The sequence below is a fragment of the Fukomys damarensis genome, unplaced genomic scaffold, assembly GCF_012274545.1.
Source record: "Fukomys damarensis isolate Sample0158 unplaced genomic scaffold, DMR_v1.0_HiC HiC_scaffold_39, whole genome shotgun sequence".
NCBI lineage: Eukaryota > Metazoa > Chordata > Mammalia > Rodentia > Bathyergidae > Fukomys > Fukomys damarensis.
The window spans coordinates 111,954,584-111,973,489 of NW_022900951.1; the positions used below are offsets into that span (position 1 = coordinate 111,954,584).

General features: G+C 40.4%; 1 protein-coding gene across 1 annotated transcript in view; it reads left to right on the forward strand.

Moving 5' to 3' along the window:
• Slc9a6 (solute carrier family 9 member A6) overlaps positions 1 to 18,906 on the forward strand; it is a 51,722-nt gene that overhangs the window by 27,186 nt on the left and 5,630 nt on the right. The window contains exons 10-14 of the mRNA XM_010642496.1: positions 1,400 to 1,513; positions 7,187 to 7,298; positions 8,541 to 8,694; positions 13,801 to 13,831; positions 16,352 to 16,431. Coding sequence (XP_010640798.1) covers positions 1,400 to 1,513; positions 7,187 to 7,298; positions 8,541 to 8,694; positions 13,801 to 13,831; positions 16,352 to 16,431 — 491 coding nt within the window. The remainder of the gene's footprint in view (positions 1 to 1,399; positions 1,514 to 7,186; positions 7,299 to 8,540; positions 8,695 to 13,800; positions 13,832 to 16,351; positions 16,432 to 18,906) is intronic.

The following is an 18,906-nucleotide window of genomic DNA, read 5'->3' on the forward strand; positions in this document are numbered from 1 at the left end:
TTTTTTTTTTTTTTTTTTTGGTTTTTTGAGACAGGTTCACAGTGATCCTCCTGCCTCAGCCTCCCGAGTGCTGGGATTAAAGGCATGTGGCACCATGCCTGCTGTGGCCATCAGCCTTTGCCATCTTTAAAATAGAATGCCAGGCACAGTGGTGCACACCTTTAGTCCCATCTATATTGGAGGCCTAGATAGAAGGATTGCTTGAACCCAGGAGTTCAGGCCAGCCTGGGCAACATAATAAGGTTCTGTCTTGAGGGGTGGGCACTAGGGGTAGAGATCACATAGCTCTTCCCTAACATGTGTGAGGCCCTAGGTTCAATCCCAAGTACCTCAAAGAAAAGTAAATAAGAGATGATAATAGTACCTACCTCATGGTGGTGTTGCAAAATTAAAATAAGTGTGTAAATCCTTAGTCTACTATTAGGCACATAGTCTAAACTAGACATACTGTAGTTATTATTAAGTAAGAGCAGTAGCATATTAAATGAGTCAAAGAAAAGTAAGTATACTTATTTTAATGTTTATTGTTATTTTTGATAATGACCCAATTCTTCTTTAAGAAGATCAATTAATGTGCCCAAAGCCACACAGCTAAGAAGTAGAAAAGGCAAGGTTCAAGCCTAGGCATTTTGACTCGGGAGCCCATGTTCTTAACCTCCTTCACGTTATTGTGGACCAGAGGACTCTGGGAAACTGATGGAGGGCCTTTCCCACATGTACTCAACATGTCTCGTACCTGTTCTTAGTGACACCTGGGGAGGTAGTGGTGTGAACGTGGTGGGGCTGGTAGGCAGCAGCATGGAGGTCACTGAGTGCAAGACTGTGGTGCACGGGCCCTGTCCGTAGGAGGTTTCATTGTGAAGCAAGGTCTAAGACTCATGGCAAAAGTGAAGTCAGTGGCAAGTAAGTCAGTGATGTGCGAGCAGTCACGAAGCACTCTGCCAGGTGGAAGAAGTTAAGCTGGATCTTAGAGCTTGTAGACAGGGAAGTATCTCGAAACTGCCACTTTCAGAGTGATTCATCATGTGGGAAGTGGGAAATGAGGAGTGTCATGGCTACCAGTGAGGGTCCTCTTGCAGTATTCTAGGTGAAAAGTGATGAAAGCTAGATTAGGGCAGTGACAGGGCCACAGGAAGATTCCAAAAGAAAAACCAACAGGGTTTGGAAGAGGAGGAGGAGAAAGATGACTGAAAGTGGGGATTTGGAGAAGAGGCTGATTGGGGGAAGTGAGGGGGCAACGTTTTTGGCTCTTTCTGGGGGACTGGAAATGTCATCTCTACATTTGCTCCCTCTGAGTCACGTATTTTTGTGAATTTGAAGTGTCTGTTTCATTATCTTGGTACATTTTCAAATTGTATAACTTTATTTACTGGACTAATCTTTTAAAATTTCATTTCAGTTGTTTGAGCTTCTCAATTTCTTGGCAGAGAATTTCATCTTCTCCTACATGGGGCTCACACTCTTCACCTTCCAGAACCATGTCTTTAACCCAACATTTGTATTAGGAGCATTTGTATCCTTTATCATGTGTTCTGTAAAAACTGATTTAACTGAGATTTTCACATGGTTTGGTGGGTGGGGTAATAGGAATACATTTAAATATGTTCAGTTTTCCTCAGAGTAAAGCAAATAAGGATCTCAACTCTTTTTGTGTTCTTCTCGATTTTATTCTGTGCTATTTTTATTTCTGTTTATTGCACACATAGGTTGACAGATTGAAATGACAGAAATGTCTCTTCTTATTCTGCTAACCCCCAAAGATAAAAGTGTCCTCTGTTACTAAGGAGAAGGAGAGCATGAATATGGGTGAGCAGTTAGCAGTCCTTGCCATAGAGCAGGACGTAAAAGATGAGGAGGGGTTGCATAAGGTCACTGTCTTTCCCTTCTTCCCCTCTCTTTGATGTGAGTGAGTTGAGTCTTTACAAACCAATTAAAAAGAAGCTGAGTGTGTGAGCTGTTCATAGTGTGAAACTCATGAGAAGTCCAGGAGAGGGAGAATCCAAAGCACTGGAGGGTCATTGACCTCCATTGTTAACAGAAGAGGATGGGATTTGTGGAGAGGAAGGGGTCCTGTACAATGGAGCATCTAGCTGATTGCTTCTGTTTTTAATCTGTAAAGGAGGAGGTGAGATCAGCTGCTGAGAGTGAAATGGGTGTAGCAGTTGTCTATTCTGTTATGAATTGCTCTAAATCTTAGCAGCTTTACACAGCAAGTGTTCTTTACCTCACAGGAATTTTGAGGATTAGGAATCCTAGAAAACCTAGCTTGGTAGTTCTGGCTGCAGAACCCTTCAGGAGATGGCTGGGAGAACCACTTAAAAATTGACGAATGCCGAGGATCTACTTCAAGCTCACTCACCTGGCTGTCAGCAGGAGGCTCATGTGTTCCACAGGGAGCCTTCTATAGGGCAGCCCACTCCATGGCTTCTGCCACAGCAAGGTAGCTGAGGGAGCACCAAGGTGGAATCCAAAGTGACTTCCATAACCTAATCTTGAACGTGGCAGACTTCTGTTGGTCACACAGCCCAACTCTAGTATGGTGTAAGTGGGCCTACACAAGGTTATGAATACTAGGCGTCCAGGATCATGGGGAGCCATCTTGGTGGCTGGCTTCCACAGGTGATGGGACTTTTGAGGAAAGTGGAGGTTTATGAAATAGTTGCAGAGGGTAAGAAAGTATGAGTCAACCTGGTGGGCCTTTTGAGTTTGAGGACTAGGTATTAGTGGTAGAACCAGCTGCCTTATTGTGTAAGTTTGGCTGGAGGATGTAGTTATGAGCATGGGGAAATGAGACAGTTGGGTCAGCCAGCTTTGGAGTTTTGTCAAATTGATTCAGTGAAGACTGAGGGCAAAGAAAATGTAGGATTTTAGAGTATTACTAGCATGTGTATCAGAAGGAAGTGAAGAAAGGGGAAGGCTAATTGAGGAAAATGCAAAACCATTTTTGGACTGGAGGTCCTGGTGTGGTAGAAGAATGACCACAATGAGGTAGATGAATGTGAGATATGGATGGAATGACCGTGGTCAGAGATGAATGTTTGAACAAGTGTTTTTTAAAAAGACCTCAGAGTCTTCCAAGGAAATTCGTAGAAATTTTTAAAAATAAAACTGTACATAAGATCTCTATGTTAGGAAGTGAGATACTGAAGAAATACTATTCTATAGTCTTCAGGCAGAAAATGGAGGAACATTAACGGAAAGGCCACCTGAGGTCAGTAAGTTCAAATTCTGTAGCTATTTGAGAAATTTGGGGGCAGAAAAGTGGCTTGACCAACTGTATTTAATCTGAAAACAAGGTTAATTGTTCTCCTTAGGTTTTCCAAATTTGTTTGGAATTGAAATTTCTCATTAAAAAAAAACTCTGAAAATTAACTCTTAACAAAAGAGAGTTGTTCTCTTTCTGTCTGTATTCATGAGGGTTTCATATGATGAAGACTCGGATTAACCCAGGTTTACCCCAAGAGAGAAGTTTGTCGTGTAAAAGCCCAAGCTTGTGTGAGAGCTGTGTTCCACAGTCTCAGGGACCCAGGCAATCCTGGTGCTACTCTCCTGAAGGAGCTGCCCTTTTTCTTGTGTCCATGGTGGCTGGGTTGGCCCCAGAGCTGTGAGGACATCACCTAGAATATGTGCACCTCACTTGCACGTAATGTCACTACTTATACATACCCGCAAGGGAGGCTGGGAAACATACTCTTTATTTGGGTGTTGTATACCCAAATAAAAATCATGGTCAGGAGGGAGGAGTGCCTACTACTACAGAAGAAAGAAAGAATAGATATTGGGGGCGCTAACAATTGCTGCCACTCTGACCCATAAGCCTTTTATTGTTTGCTTTTTTGGTAAGGAATCAGTGTTTTAAATAAAATTTTAAATATTGGAATACATTTAGATTTACACAAAAAATTGTGAATATAGAAATTTCTTATATACTCCACACCCAGTTTCCCCTATGACTAGTACCTCGCATTAGCATGATACATTTGTCAAGGCAAATGATTTGATATTGCTGTATTATTATTATTTACTGAAGTTCATGTGTGTTTGTTTGTTTATTGGTACCAGGGATCGAACTCAGGCCCTTGCACTTGCTTGTGAGGCAGGCGCCAGATCCACTGAGCTAAATCCCTGGCCCTCATGTTTTATTTGGATTCCTACATTTTCCCCTCACGTCCTTTTTCTGTCCCAGCGTCCCATCCAGGACCCTACATACACTTGGTTGTCATGTAGCTTTAGGTTCTTGTTTAACTGTGACAGTTTCTCATCTGTCCCTTCTTTTTGATGACCTGTGACAGTTTTGAGAGGTACTGATGTGGTGTTGGAATTTGTCTGATGTTTTCTCGTAGTGAGATTAGGTTTGTGTATTCTTTGGGAGAAGCGCTATAGAAATGAAAGTGCCATTCCTAGCATATCGTAGCAAGGGTACATGTTTATTGCTATGCTAATGTTGGTGCACTTCTATCTCACTTGGCTAAATTAGTGTTTGTCAGGTTTCCCCATTAGAAAGTTACTCTTTTTTTTCCCTGTAATGTGTTGCTTGGAGAGAAGCCACCTCATGCAGTCCGCTTTATAGGGAGTGGGGAGTTAGGTTTCACCTCAAAAACAGACTATGTGCACAATTACTCTGAATCCTTTACACAAGAGACATCTGTTCTACCCATTTGTGGTTTTATTCATTTATTTATATCAATGTGGATTCATTGGTAATTATCTTATACTTTAAATTATAATATACAACTTTTTAACATTTGTTGCTCAGACTATTCCAGTTTTTGCCATTGGGAGCACTTTCAGTGTCCTCTTGACATAGCCTATCATTGTAGGTTTTGCTTCTGTTTCCTTTATTGTTTTTGGAGTACCTCTTACTATGGAACTACAGGATGCTTCAGGTTCATTTTGTGTATTTTTTCTCTCAACTTGAGACTTGGACACTTGTTAAGGAGCCCTGGTTCCTTTTATTGGAGGATGATGCTGGAAACCAAGTTCTGAGCACTGGGTGTGCTCAGGGCTACCAGGTATCCTTCTAGGCCCTCTCAGCTGACAGAACAAGGAAATATACATGTCTGTCCCAGGTCACATATATCTGTCTACCCATATAAATACTTCTCTATGTGTAACCATCTGTACCTCCATTAAGCTAAACACGAACTCATACCAATGCCTGTTATCCACCACCACACACATCATTCTGACCTCCTTCCCTTGCTGATCTGTTAACTCCCACTCCATTGGTGAGAAACCTGGCTCCTATCATGCGGCGTCCATTTACATATTGTTCGCTTCTAGTGCACATGTGCAATCATGCATCACTTACGGGCGGGGATATGTTAGGACAAATGCGTCATCAGGCAATTTTGTCACGGTTTAAACAACCCTGGATGGTACCTGTCAGTTGTTAGATGTGGCCTCTTGCTTGACTCAGGAAACATGAGATATATGAGACACAGCATACCGCTTTATGGTAAAGATTTTGTTTTGTAAATAGGAGTACATTCTCATGTTAAAAAGTATAGTAAATACATAAACCAGTGACACTGTCATTTCTTATCATTATCAAGTATTATATAATGGTGAGTGCCATACTTTCATATGACTGGCAGCACAGTAGATTTTTTTTTTATCACCAGTACCACCACAAACACATGAGCGACACAGTGTACTTCGCCGTTATGATGGCTATAGTTTCACAGGGCAGTAGGAATTTTTTAGCACCAATAGTCTTTTGGGACTACCATGATATGTAGTGTCTATCATTGCCCAGAATATTATTTGGTACATGACCGTATGACAGTATCAGAACTGTTAACTTATATTCCCATGGGGAATAAGTTTATCAACGGGCATCAAATCCTGAGGTGCTGGTCCTTTTGCCTTTAGACTTATAAACCATGCTCTCTCCCGATGTTACTTGGCTAGCTCTGTTTCCACCACATTTGTTTTATTTTTCATATTAGATTTCCCTTAATATGTCTTTCAGGAAATGGAGTGGGTCTGTTTTGTGACCCCTAAAATTTTTTAAAGACGTAATTATAAGTAAGGAGTTTGTACAGATAGCAAATGAAGGAAAAGACTCTGAGTTTGGTTTCTAGTTAGAGCCATCTGAATTCACATTAAGCCTGTCCTCTGCAGCAGGCTCAAGGTGTAGACTCCTGGGACCCATCCGGGCTCGCAGGAATTTCAGGGGCATGAGGTGGCTGAGCTGCCTGCCCTCTTTGTTCTGAGGAAGGAAGGGGAAGATTATCTGGCATTACTTTCTTCTTATCAACACAGACAAGTGAGAAGAGTTAGCCTATTAACACAGTCATGCCTCAGTACTCATTGGTTCCGAACTTGTCAGATCCAGTACTGTACTTGCTGCTTTCTGTGCTCAGCTCTTGTGTCTATCTCAGGATAGCTCGTAAACAGCGCAGAAACCCCACCTAGTTCTCCTTAATGTCTTGTGCTTTTGTGCATTTGAGTCACAGAAAGGTTAAGAGCGATACCACTTAGCTCAAAAGGCTTCTGTTAGCCCAGTAAAAGGTTAATGTTAGCCCAGTAAAATCCCCAGAACTTTCAACACAGATTGTTTCTAATTATGGAACTTCTTATGTGGAAAAATCCTTTTGATATTCATTGGTTTCAGCACGTGTTCCAGAACCAATTACTGAGGAGTACCGAAGTATGACTGTCGTCTAAAAACTATGGTAGGCCTGGGGATTTAGCTCAGTGGTTCCGCTGCCTGCCTTACAGGCACAAGGTCCTGAGTTTGATCCCCAGTATCAAAAATAATAAATAAATAAGTAAGTAAAAACTATGGTAAAGAAAGCCTGCTTTTAAACCTCTCTTTTGATCAAATGAGTTTCCTATGTATTAGACCTTTACTGTTCACTTTGGTGGCAACTAGCCATGTGTGATTATTTAAATTTAATTAAGCTAAAATGATATAAAATTAAAATTTTAGTTCCTCAGTCACACTAACCACATTTCAGGTGCCTACGATATAGTATTGGACAATGTAGATACAGAAAATTTCCACCATTGCAGCGAGTTCTATTAGATAGTGCTGTTAGACATTGGAATCGAGAGACTGTTGAAAACAGATCTCTGGAAGGGTCTTGCCAGTTACTTGAGTGCCTAGTCTAAATAATTGTAAAGAACCAACCAACCAAACAAACAAAAAACCAGTTCCTTAACCTATTAATAATTTTAGATTGCTATATTCTTGGGAAGAGCTGCCAATATTTACCCCTTGTCTCTCTTACTTAATTTGGGTAGAAGAAGTAAGATTGGATCAAATTTTCAACATATGATGATGTTTGCTGGTAAGTTATAACTTCCAAGAAAACATTCACAACACATATGCCACTTTATAGGATTTGAAACTGAAATGTTATGCTGCTAACATAGGAGGCCTTGAAACACTGACACTGCTCCCTGAAATAGAAAAAAAACTCTGCTTACAGTGTCACATTCCCAGCTGGATGTATTAACTCTTGCCTGAAATCCCAGCACTGGGAGGCTGAAGCAGGAAGAGTACAAGTTTGAGCCCAGCCTAGACAACTTAGTGACTTAGTGAGACCCTGTCTCAGAATTTAAAAAGGGCTGGGGATGTAGCTCAATGCAAAAGCCCCGGGCTCAATCTCCAGTGCTGTAAAAACAACAACAACAACAAAAAGTTCCATTTCCTTTTGGGGGATTTTTTCATGTTCTGGTTCCAAATCCTCGACTCAGAAATATGTCATATGTAATCCTAGCCCTCGGGAGGCTGAAGCAGGAGAATCGCCATGAGTTTGAGGCCAGCCTGAGCTATGTAATGAGTTCAAGACCAACCTGAACTACATGTTGAGACCCTGTCTCAACCCTCACAAAAAAAGTCACATAAAGGAAGATAAAGATGAATGTGTTTTTATACAAAGTCTGTAAGTGAATGTCTATAGCGCTTCTATTTATCACTGCCAGAAACCTAGAAGCAACCCACTTGTGTGTCTTTGACAGGAAAGTGGAGAAACAAACTGGTACATCCACACCGTGCAATAGTGGTCAGCACCAAAAAGAACAAGCTATCCACACAGTGACAGGGATGACTGTCACAGGTGTGATGCTGAATGAAAGAAGCCAGTCTCAAATATTATACACTGTATGGTTCCATTTATATTACATTCTTCGAAAGACAATATGGTGGTGATGAAGGATTAAGGGTTGCCAAGGGTTTGACAGGGTGAGGAAGAGGATGGACTAAAAGCGGGTAGCACAAAGGGTTCTGGGGGAGGATGAAAGTGTTCTGTGTTTGGACCCTCTGCATTGTAATAACTCCTGGAACCATACTTCAGTAAGCAAATTCTATTACACAAATTAACAAATACATTTTTAAGAATTTTCAAAAGATCAATGCAAGTCAGTATCATATACTAATTCTATTACTCTTTATATATTTAGGCATCTTAATATTTAGTTCGTATTTGTTCATCTGCTCCTGAGTTTGTAGAATATGCTTTTTATCTGAATTGATGAAGCTTACATCAGTGCTGAGTTACTGAAAAAATACCTCCTCGATTCCCTTGTAGGTCTTCGTGGTGCAATGGCATTTGCCTTGGCCATTCGAGATACTGCCACTTATGCACGACAAATGATGTTCAGCACCACACTTCTGATTGTGTTTTTTACCGTGTGGGTGTTTGGTGGGGGCACCACTGCCATGCTGTCGTGCTTGCATATAAGGTAAGTAGGAAGGGGACCTTGTTTTAATGTTAAATGTTTATCGTGGTTGTTTTTCATTTAGTCATGAAGAGATTTTTAAGCTTCTGAAAATTGGTAATATCTCATTTTTTTTCTTTTAGCAATTATACAATGTAGTATAGAAAACAATGAAACTATGCAAAATGTGCATATAATCCCAGCTACTCAGGAAGCTGAGCAGGAGGATCACAAGGGCCCGAGTTCGATCCTCGGTGCCAAAACAAACAAACAAACAAACAAAAAAACAAATCATGAACACTTTGAAGAATATCTTCCCAGATGTTCTGCTATGCTTTATATCTATTTTTAACAAAAAGGAGTAACACTGAAGGTACTTTTATAGATTGTTTTTAAACGTAATATAGCATGGGCAGTATATATTTACATTATTATTATTTGAGTGGCTGCATATATCCTGATTTAGTTAAACAAATTCCTATTGTTAGACTTTTATATTTTGGTGATATAATACCAAAATATTTATGGTAATATTTTGCTATTACCAATTGAGGTTTAGCTGGGCGTGGTGTCGGACGCCTGTAATCCCAGCACTAGGGAGGCTGAGGCAGGAGGATCGCTGTGAGTTTGATACCAGCCTGAGCTACATAGTGGGTTCCAGGTCAGTCTTAACTACATAGTGAGAACCTGTCTCAAAAAAAGCAAACAACAACCCCCCAAAAAAACCATTGAGGTTTTTGCAATTAGCATTACTGTTAACAATGTGAATGACCTTAAATGTGTACACCACCGTGCACTTGTGAAATCGGTTCCTCAAGATGCGTTCCTAGCAGTGGGATTACTTAGTCAAGAGCATATGCATGGATTTAAGGCTTTTGCTCCTGTCGCCAGGTTGGATCCAGCTGCAGTGTATAAGACAGTCCAGTTTTCCTCTCTTCTGATCTATACCAGATAGTATCACTCTTTCTCATCTTTGTGAGGAGCACTGTTTCTAACCCAACAACACGAGGCCAAGATCACAAGCTCTTAGTCTTCAATGTGTACTGGTTCGTGTATTCAATTTGAAAGCTCCCTTGTATCTCAAGAGTTGTGTGCTTGTTTCCATGGATACAGCAGCCTGTGTTGCTGAAAGCTTTGTGGATTTTACTTCTGTGTTTGGCTGCAACTTAATAGATGTTAAAAGCTACCAAGCTTCCACGGTACATAGGGCTCACCAGAGACAACGGTATTTCACATTTTAAAGCCTCTGTCCTCCATGGTTCTCATTCTATTATGCCTTTCTTTTCTTTTCTTTTTCCTCTCATTGAGTTTATTGGTACCTTTTAGGTCTACAGTACAGTTACATTCATCATTGGGGTCTTGTACCTTTACATGACAGGTCTTGGTTCTCACTTTTTCCCCTTGTCCCTGCCCTCCCTTCACCCCCTCCCCCGCTCCCCATTTACAAACACTTTATTTCCATTTTTTTCCTTTTCTCATATTTTGTCTTGTCCCTTATTTCCTTTCCCCTACACTTCCCACGTCCCCTACACCTTTAGCCCTTTTCTTCCTATTTCACATTGTCATTTATACCATTTGGATCTTATTACACTTTTAGTTTTTCACGCCAGAGAAACTATTCGGTATTTACACACATGTGACTTATTTATTTCACTCAGGAGTATATCTTCAATATGTATCCATTTTCCTATGAATGACTCTGCATTCTCATTCTTTATGGCTGAGTAATATTCCATTTTATAGAAAAGCCATATGTTCTTTATGCAGTCTCTAACCGATGGGTAATTGGGCTGTTTCCAAGTTTTAGCTATTACAAACTGTGCTGCTATAAACACTGGTGAGCATATATCACTGTGATATGATTCTTTTAATTTTTTAATTTAAATTGAATTTATTGGTGCATTCTAGGTACACAGTACAGTTACATTCATCACTGGGATCTTGTACCTTCACATGACAGGTCTTGGTTCTCATTTTTTCCCCTTGTCCCCGCCCTCTCTTCACCCCCTCCTCCCCTCCCCACCTACAAACACTTCAATTCCATTTTTACATTTCCTCGTATTTTTCTCTTTCTCTTATTCCCCTTCCCATAAAGAATGAGAAATTAGATTCATTCATAGGAAAATGGATACATATTGAAGATATACTCCTAAGTGAAATAAATAAGTCACACATGTGTAAATACCAAATAGTTTCTCTGTTGTGAAAAATTAAAAAAGATTCTTCTAATTCTTTTGGAAAGATACCCAGCAGAGGGATAGCTGGGTCAAATGGGAGCTCCAGTCTTAGTAAGAAGATGGAAAAGTTTCCTGGTCACATAAAGTCTGTACTTCAGTGGGAAAAGACAGACAGTAAACTAGTAAATAAATAAATGAACATGACAAATTTAGATGATGTTAAGTGTGTCGTGGTGGCAGTCAGACAATGTTCGATATAGTGATGGAATGGCTGTGTAGTTAGAAGAAGGATCCAGGGAAGGTCTCAGAGATCATCTTTGACCTCAGCCTACCTAAGTGACAAGATACTGCTAGTTAAACATTTATTCAGTCCAGGCAGAGGGGAAAGCAAGTGCAAAGACCCTGAGGCAGGAACAAACTTGGCCTGTTTAGTAAATAACAACAGCTCATATACTGATCCTATGAGACAGCGGTCTGCAAACTTTTCCTATTAAGGGTGAGAGAGTAAACATTTTCGGCTGGGTAGGTCTTGAGTTTGTGTCTCGGCTACTCACCTGGATAGTGTGCCATTCAATCTGGGCAGCCCTGTTCCAAGAAAGCCTGTTTACAAAAATAGGAGAGGTGATCCTGTGGCGCCTGGGCTATGGTCAGTAGACGACTGCTTTAGGGTCTTGTAGGATACAGTGAGGAGTTTGCATTTTAAAATGCCATTGGGAATGTTGGAGGCTGTTTAAGCAAAGAAGTGCCGTGTTCCCATTTACAGTGAAAAAGTATCACATTAGCTGTCCTGTGCTGGATGCGTCCTCAGCAAATCAGTCAGCCAGCTATTCCTGTGCCCTTTCACATAATCCGTGGCAGTGACTTTCAGTTCCCTTTCATTTACCACACATGTGTTGCATGTCTGTGTCTCTGAGCCTTTGCTCATACTGTCCCCCGTGCCTGGAATTGGCTTTTGCTCCCAATGAGTGACACAAAGTACCTCCTTTTCTCCCAGTTCGTCTTGGAGCCACTCTGCTTGCATAACATTGAGTCTCTCTGTTATGGCCCTTATTTTCTTCAGCCGTGTAATAATACAGTGTGGGCTAACAGCTACCACTGAGTGTTGATGATCCATCAGGCACTCTGAACAGCTTTCAGTACCTTTTCTCATTTAATCCGTGCAGAGACTCTGTGTGACGGACAGGAAGGTAATGCTGAGTTAATTCCCCAGCCCTCCCATAGATTTTTAACCCAGTACTCCCCGACAGCAAACCCTTAAGGGATTCTGCTGTAGTTGTGTCTGTTTCCTCCACGAGTCTGTGAGATCCCTGAAGGAAGGGGCTGTGTTTAATTCCTGACTATGTCCTGTGCCTAGTATAGTGCTTGGCAAATAATAAGTGTTCTATAAATGCTTATGACATTGGCTTCTGGTATTTTACTGAGTGTTACAAATGCACTATCTGGAAGACCACTAGATGTCGCTGGAGGCACATAAATGTGGTTCATGTCTAACGTAACTAAGAAGACATTGAACAGCATCTGGCCATTTTTAACAAAATAACAGTGTGCTTTTCTTTGAATTATGAATCTGGTGTTAGACATCTGCTTTCAAGTACTTGCCCATGACTCCCTTGCCTTCCAGATGTGGTCTTGCATTATTTTCCTCCCTCGAGTGTTATGCGCCTTGGTTACAGCTTCTCATACTGCTATTTTGTCTGTGTTGTCTGTAGTAGTTAACTCACTGGATAAACATTCGAGCACCTGTGGTGTGTTAGGCACTGTGCTAGATTCTGGGGATACAGAGATGAATTGAGCCACGGACTTTAACCCTCAAGGAGCTCACAGTCTTTTCAGGAGAATGACAGGCAAATAACTATACTCTGCTGTGCTAAGTATAAAATAAAGGGCTTGGAAGTGCTGCCAAAGCAGAGGACAAAATAATTCTGCTTGTGAAGGGGTCATAGAACAGTTACTGGGGCACTTAACAAATGACTGGGGAAGTGGGGGAAAGCACATTTCAGCTAGAGGGAGCAGCCTGAGCAAAGTCAGGGACCAGGGGAGGACTGGGATTCATGAGAGCCACAGGTGAGCGTGTAGAAGGGAATGAAGGCGGAGAAGCAGGTGGGTGAGGGGTGGCCCCTAGTTTGCCGGGTCTTGAATGCCACACAAAGTTTTGTCATGCAAAATCTTTACTCTTGACCCTCTGCATTGTAAGCTGCTCTCAGAGTCCTATGTGAAGGAGCGACCCAGTGAGCTCTGTGCTTTAGCCAGCTGACTCTGGGGAGAAGCTGGCAGCTGGGAAACCTTACACGACAAGGCCCCATGAGTCACAATAGGGCCTGCAAGGAGAGGGGCACTGAAGAAACCAGAAGTGCGGGGCTCCTGTTAGGGGCTAGAGAAGAATCATAGAATTTCTTAATGAGGCTGTTTCCCCGAGTTACCCAAAGCAGGAATTTTTAATGCATGTAAAAAAGATTGTGAAGACCCAGGGCTACCCATTAGCCTATGAAAACACTGTAATTGGACCCTTTCTTCCATCATCATAATAGAGTGTTGCCCTGAGAGCTGTAAGGTCCAAAAACATCCAACTCCCTCCTGGAATTGCATTGTGTGCCGGCCTGTTTTTTAGAACCTTCCAGTAATTCTTACTCAGCAACCGGGGTATTGTTGCTCTCCCTAACTGTGCTTAAGAGTGGACTTCTATTCAGAGAAGAAATGCTATTTTACTGAAATGGGTAAGTGGGATTGTAGGAACAGACTCATTCGCTCTGCTTGCCTTAGAATCCAAGCTGTTGCTAAGGAAAGTGGTAGGAGGCAAAAACTTTACATCAACAACCGAAGGTAGAGAGGCAAGAAAACATTAACCATTCCATAGCTTCTGTGCTGAGAAAAATTGCTGCCTGACAATGTACATATGTGACTAGACTTTTCTTGGCTTCAAAATCTCATTTGCTCTTTGTGTTTTTTCCTGTAGGGTTGGTGTTGATTCAGACCAAGAACATTTGGTAAATATGCATGTGTGTTGTCCCTGGCATCTCTGTCGAATGTGCAGTCATTTAGAAAGAAAACAACCTCTTACAGACTTCATGCCGCTGTTTAGATCTTTTCTGTCTGCCTCTGCCTCTAACTGACTTCACTCCTAGCTTTTCTCACTGCTCTATATAGAGGCAGAACCACATTTCAGGCGGTGTAGTTATCAAGGGTGACAGTTTTCCTATCTGTGGGACATCGTGAGCTTTTGCCACAGAGGAGAGAAGTCTCTTTAGCACTCCTGGGTTTTCAAGTGACTGCTCTGGCACAGGGAGCTTTTTTCCACTCTGGTTTGCGCACGAAGGCCCGTCTCTGATGTCAGCCCCGCTCCAGCTGCTCTTCCTGTGTAACTTTCAAGTTGGATGACCAGCAGCTGCCCTTGAGAGCTGCCGAGCTGCTTTTGAATCTTGAACCAGCCCTCCCTGCCTGCTCGGGGAGTGCACTTTCTTACCCTGTGCCTCAGCCTTGGCCGCATTTCCTCGCTTCCTTCCTTCCGTGTGTCAATTTCTCAGTTGTTCCTATGAACTCCAGCCCGTCAGACTGAGCACAGTGTAACTGCCTGCCCTCTCTAGACCGACCACCCTTTTCTGGTATTTTCCATCCACTTTGTAATGGCTTCTGAGCACCACTGCATATGTGACGCTGTGCTACACATTAGCTCAGAAGTCACAGAAATTAGGTCTTTGAAGGCAGAAAGCATTTCGTCAAAACACAATTCTTGTTCTTGTCTGAAACAAGCCCTAGTATATTTTTCTTCAGGGTGTGGTTAACAACCACAGCGAAAATGCTTTATCACATTTATTTCCTAAATGCTAATTTTGTTAGCTGTTGATTAATGAGCATATGTGTGCATGTGAGATACCGAGTATTTGCCTCTTTTGTGGTCACAACCTTGGCCTTGAAATAAATACTTGGATAGAGCAGGCAGGATAAGTTCACGTCATGCCAGGCTGCTAGGGTGGTGCCCAAGGGGTAACAGTTGCTCAGTGCCTCCACCCTGTATTAAAACAAGAATAAAGTCAGCAAATGGCTCCTATGGTGGGTGTTTATAATCACTCCTGGCCTAAGTCTCTACCAGCATTGTCACTTCTGTTACCACGGAGTAGAAATGCAATTGGAGTGACAGGGAGAGAGCCAGGTAGACGACTGCCAGCTTTGATACATAAAAAAATAATCTTCCCTTCCCTTCAAAACTCTGTAGATGTCTTGGATATATTGTTTACTCACTCATTTTGAATGCACAGAGGGGCGTAATAGTAAGTATGGAGTGTGTAGAGGTTGGATCTGTAGGCGTTAACGTGGTGGAGGGATGGTGAAATGGGTAGATGAACTGCTCTTCCAGAAATGAAGACAAAACTAAATAAATACATTTATAAATTTAAAATATGTCTCAAATTTTAAAATGGCCTGGGGGATGTAAATGCTCAGTATGAAGGCCCTGGGTTCAATCCCCAGTACCACAAAAACAAAAGCAATTAAGACAACAGGCTGGAGGTGTAACTCAGTGGTAGGACATGTGCCTAGCATGCACAAGGCCCCTGAGTTTCATCCTAGCACCAAAATAAAAATAAGAAGTGGAGCCATGCAAACCTAATGATGTGGAAGGAAATCGAGAAGGTGTCCTTTTCTTATAAGCCCATATGTAGTTATCAAGGGTGACAGTTTTCTTATCTGTGGGACATCCTGGGCTTTTGCCACAGAGGAGAGAACATTTTTATATATTTATATAATTTGTGGATGTTTTGATACATATTGAGGATTATGGAGGCTAGGAAGGAGCTAAAACCCAAAATCTAAAGTCTGCTCCTAGAAAATCATGGGACCATAAATATTACTGCTGGAAAGGGTGTTAAGAGACTCTCTACTGCTCACATTTTATACAAAGAGAAATTCAGACCCAGAAAGGAAAGAAGATTTATCCATACTAGTTAATGTCAACATGCTAGGACTAACTGCCCTACTCCTGACCCTAGCATATTACAAATAAGGGCACAGTTTATACTTTTGGAAGCTATTTTAGAAGATGCCTGCTTGCTGTTAATTTTCCCTCCTAACCAGTCAGGCTCACCATGGAATTTTCCTACTTGTTTTTGTTTTGCTGGTGTGTTAAGAACATAGTAGCAACTTTGAAAATGCCAGTTACTTTTGCAACCAGTAACCTGGCAAACATAAGGATGTTGATGTGATGTTTTCTGTTTAAGGTGCTTTTTGCATCAGAGGTGTAAATCTTTTGGATTTTGAAGGTGAATTATCCCGCGTTGACTTTTTAAATGACAATAACAAATTAGTAGGCCAGCTGAGTAACAGAGATGTTCAGAAAAACACTTCAGTTTCTTACTGCAAAGCTGCAGTATGCAAGCTGTTAAATTTCTAATGTTCCCGGTGTTGGAGAGGATCTTTACATAGGGTTTGTTTCTGATTCTACAAAGGAATGACTCCAAGGACCATATTGAAATCTTTGTATATGTATTGATTTATGTATTCTCTGTCTGCAGGGTGTTCCTGAAAATGAAAGGAGAACTACTAAAGCAGAGAGTGCTTGGCTCTTCCGGATTTGGTACAACTTCGATCATAAGTATCCTTAACTGAGAAAAAAAAAATAATGTGGACAGGAGTAGTTACAGTTTAATGTAACAACTGTTTTTTTTGGTTTTGGTTTTTGTTTTGTTTTTATTTTGGTGCTGGGGATCAAGGTCTAGTGTTGTGCTGGGAAGAGGAATATAAAATGCACTTTTAGTCTTCTCTGTTTCTATCAGTGTAGTGGAGGAGGAAATTCACACAAACAGATTCCTCTGCAAACCCAGGAAAATCGTAGGGACTGGTTATTTCAGAAGCTGGCTTTGAGAAAGGAATCAAGAGCTGAAATGACACATTTTCTTTGATATTTAGGTTTAGTCATTGAGCAAACTTACATATTTGCTGTCCTTTGGATAACTTAGTGGATCCTATAAAAAGCATTTGATTCTCGCTGTTGTACTACTAGAGTGGAAGAGAAAAAGCTGCCCTAGAGAAGAACATTCTAACATTGCAGTACTGTTAGATACCACAGTATTCAGGGACATGCCTTTTCTTCCCTAGCCTTTCCTAAGACCAGGAGACTCTCCTCTCAATTCAGAATTCCACAAATAGCTAATGTTTTCATTGATGACCTAATTTCCTTCTTGTCCTGTTGTGTGTCATCTTCATAGCTATACTTTGAGTACTGTTGATTTTCCATAACCTATTTAAATTGTGCACTCTACAAACATTTTGCCTCTGTTAAAATTAATTCATTATTTGAAATTGAACAAGAAAATTGAGCCATGGAGTATTTTCAGGCTAAGCTTTTTCAATAAATGAATCAAACCGAGGTTTAGGTTCCATTTAAGCAAATTTGGGGTAACTACATTTTTCCGTAGTTTTAACTTGCTGATCAAAGCCTTCATATGTTTAAGAAAAATACACCTGACACTTATGATTAGAAACAGTTACTTACAATATTCTATTTACTAGGTTTTTTGCATTCACTTTTTGAAAGTACTTCAAAATCAAATTACTGTATGGAAACAAGAATGCAAGTATATCTGCGGTATTATGACTCCCATTAGGGAAAGAGAGCTTGGCTCTTTAAAATTGTTTAAAGATTATGTCATTGCTTCTGGCTCCATTTTTGGCATTTTGGACCTAAGCCATTCCCATATCTCTTCAGGCTTTTGTATCTCTCTGATTTAACGAAATTTCTTGATATTTTCTGCCTAAAATATTTTGTACATTTCCTGTATGATATAAGCAACAGTTAAGTGATCCTAATGTAAAGAAAGAGTAGAGTAATAGCTTATTTTCTGTATATTCTTTTACAAATATATATCAAGACTTATTTGACTCACTACTGCTCAGCTAAGATCTGGTCATTGTAATAACTGGTGCCCTGGTAGAATTAATTGATCCAGTGGTATGCAGCGGACTATTTTCTTTGTTTTTATTTAAGCACATTTTATGGCCTAAGATACGGTCTGTTTTAGAGGAAGTTCTTTGATCTTGTGTCCAGCAATCTTAGTTCATTTACTATTTCTAATAGTTTGCAAGTTCTTTTTAATTTTCTGTTTATACAGTCAAGTGATCTGTGAATAATGGATTTTTTTCCTTTTCTAATATCTTATATAGTTATTAGTCTTTTTTGTGTCTTCTTACACTGGCAGGGCCTCTTCAGTGCAATGCTAAATATAGTTGATGACAGTGACATCCTCCTTTTCTTCCTGACCTCAGGGAGATTTCTTTCAGCATTACAGCAGTACATATTATGCTAATTATGGGGTTTCAGAGGTATCCTTTACAAAGAATATTCTCCTGTATTTCTAGTTTTCTGAGAGATTTTATCATGAACAGGTATTCAGTATTACCACAATTTTTCTGTATCAACTGAGATGATTACTTTTTTCTCCTTCAACCTGTTATTGTGCTGATTTACACAGATTGCTTGTATATTAAACCATTCTTGCTTTTCTAGAACAAATTCCACTTAGTCATGATGTGTTATCCTTGTATATATTGCTTGGTTTAATTGGTAATATTTTGTGTCTGATTTTTGTGTCTTTTCATCAGCGGTGTTGGATTGTGATTTTTTTATTGTAATATTCTTGTTAAGCTTGTAAAACAAGATTATTCTGGCCTTCTGAAATGAGTTGGGAAGTATTCCTTCTTTTTTTTTTTGTTTTCTGAAGGAGTTAATATAAAATCGGTTGTTCTTCCTTAAGTGCTGGGAAAATTTTACCAATGAAGCCATCTGGCCTTGTGCTTTTTGTTTAGGAGGGTTTTTAATTTCTTTAATAGATATAGGACAATTTGGATTTTCTTTTCTCTTCTTTTGTCAAATTATCTTGGAAACAGCCTATTTTAAAATTTTTAAAGGAATTTATTCTTGTAATGTCAAATGCCAAGATGTACCAGCCTCAGTACTACCCTATTCTGTACTTCTATACTAGACAGAGATGGAGTCATTTCTAAACTCAGTGTACTAGTAGAATTCATTCTGTTAGTGATTTTGTAGCCAGATGTATATAAATACACATTT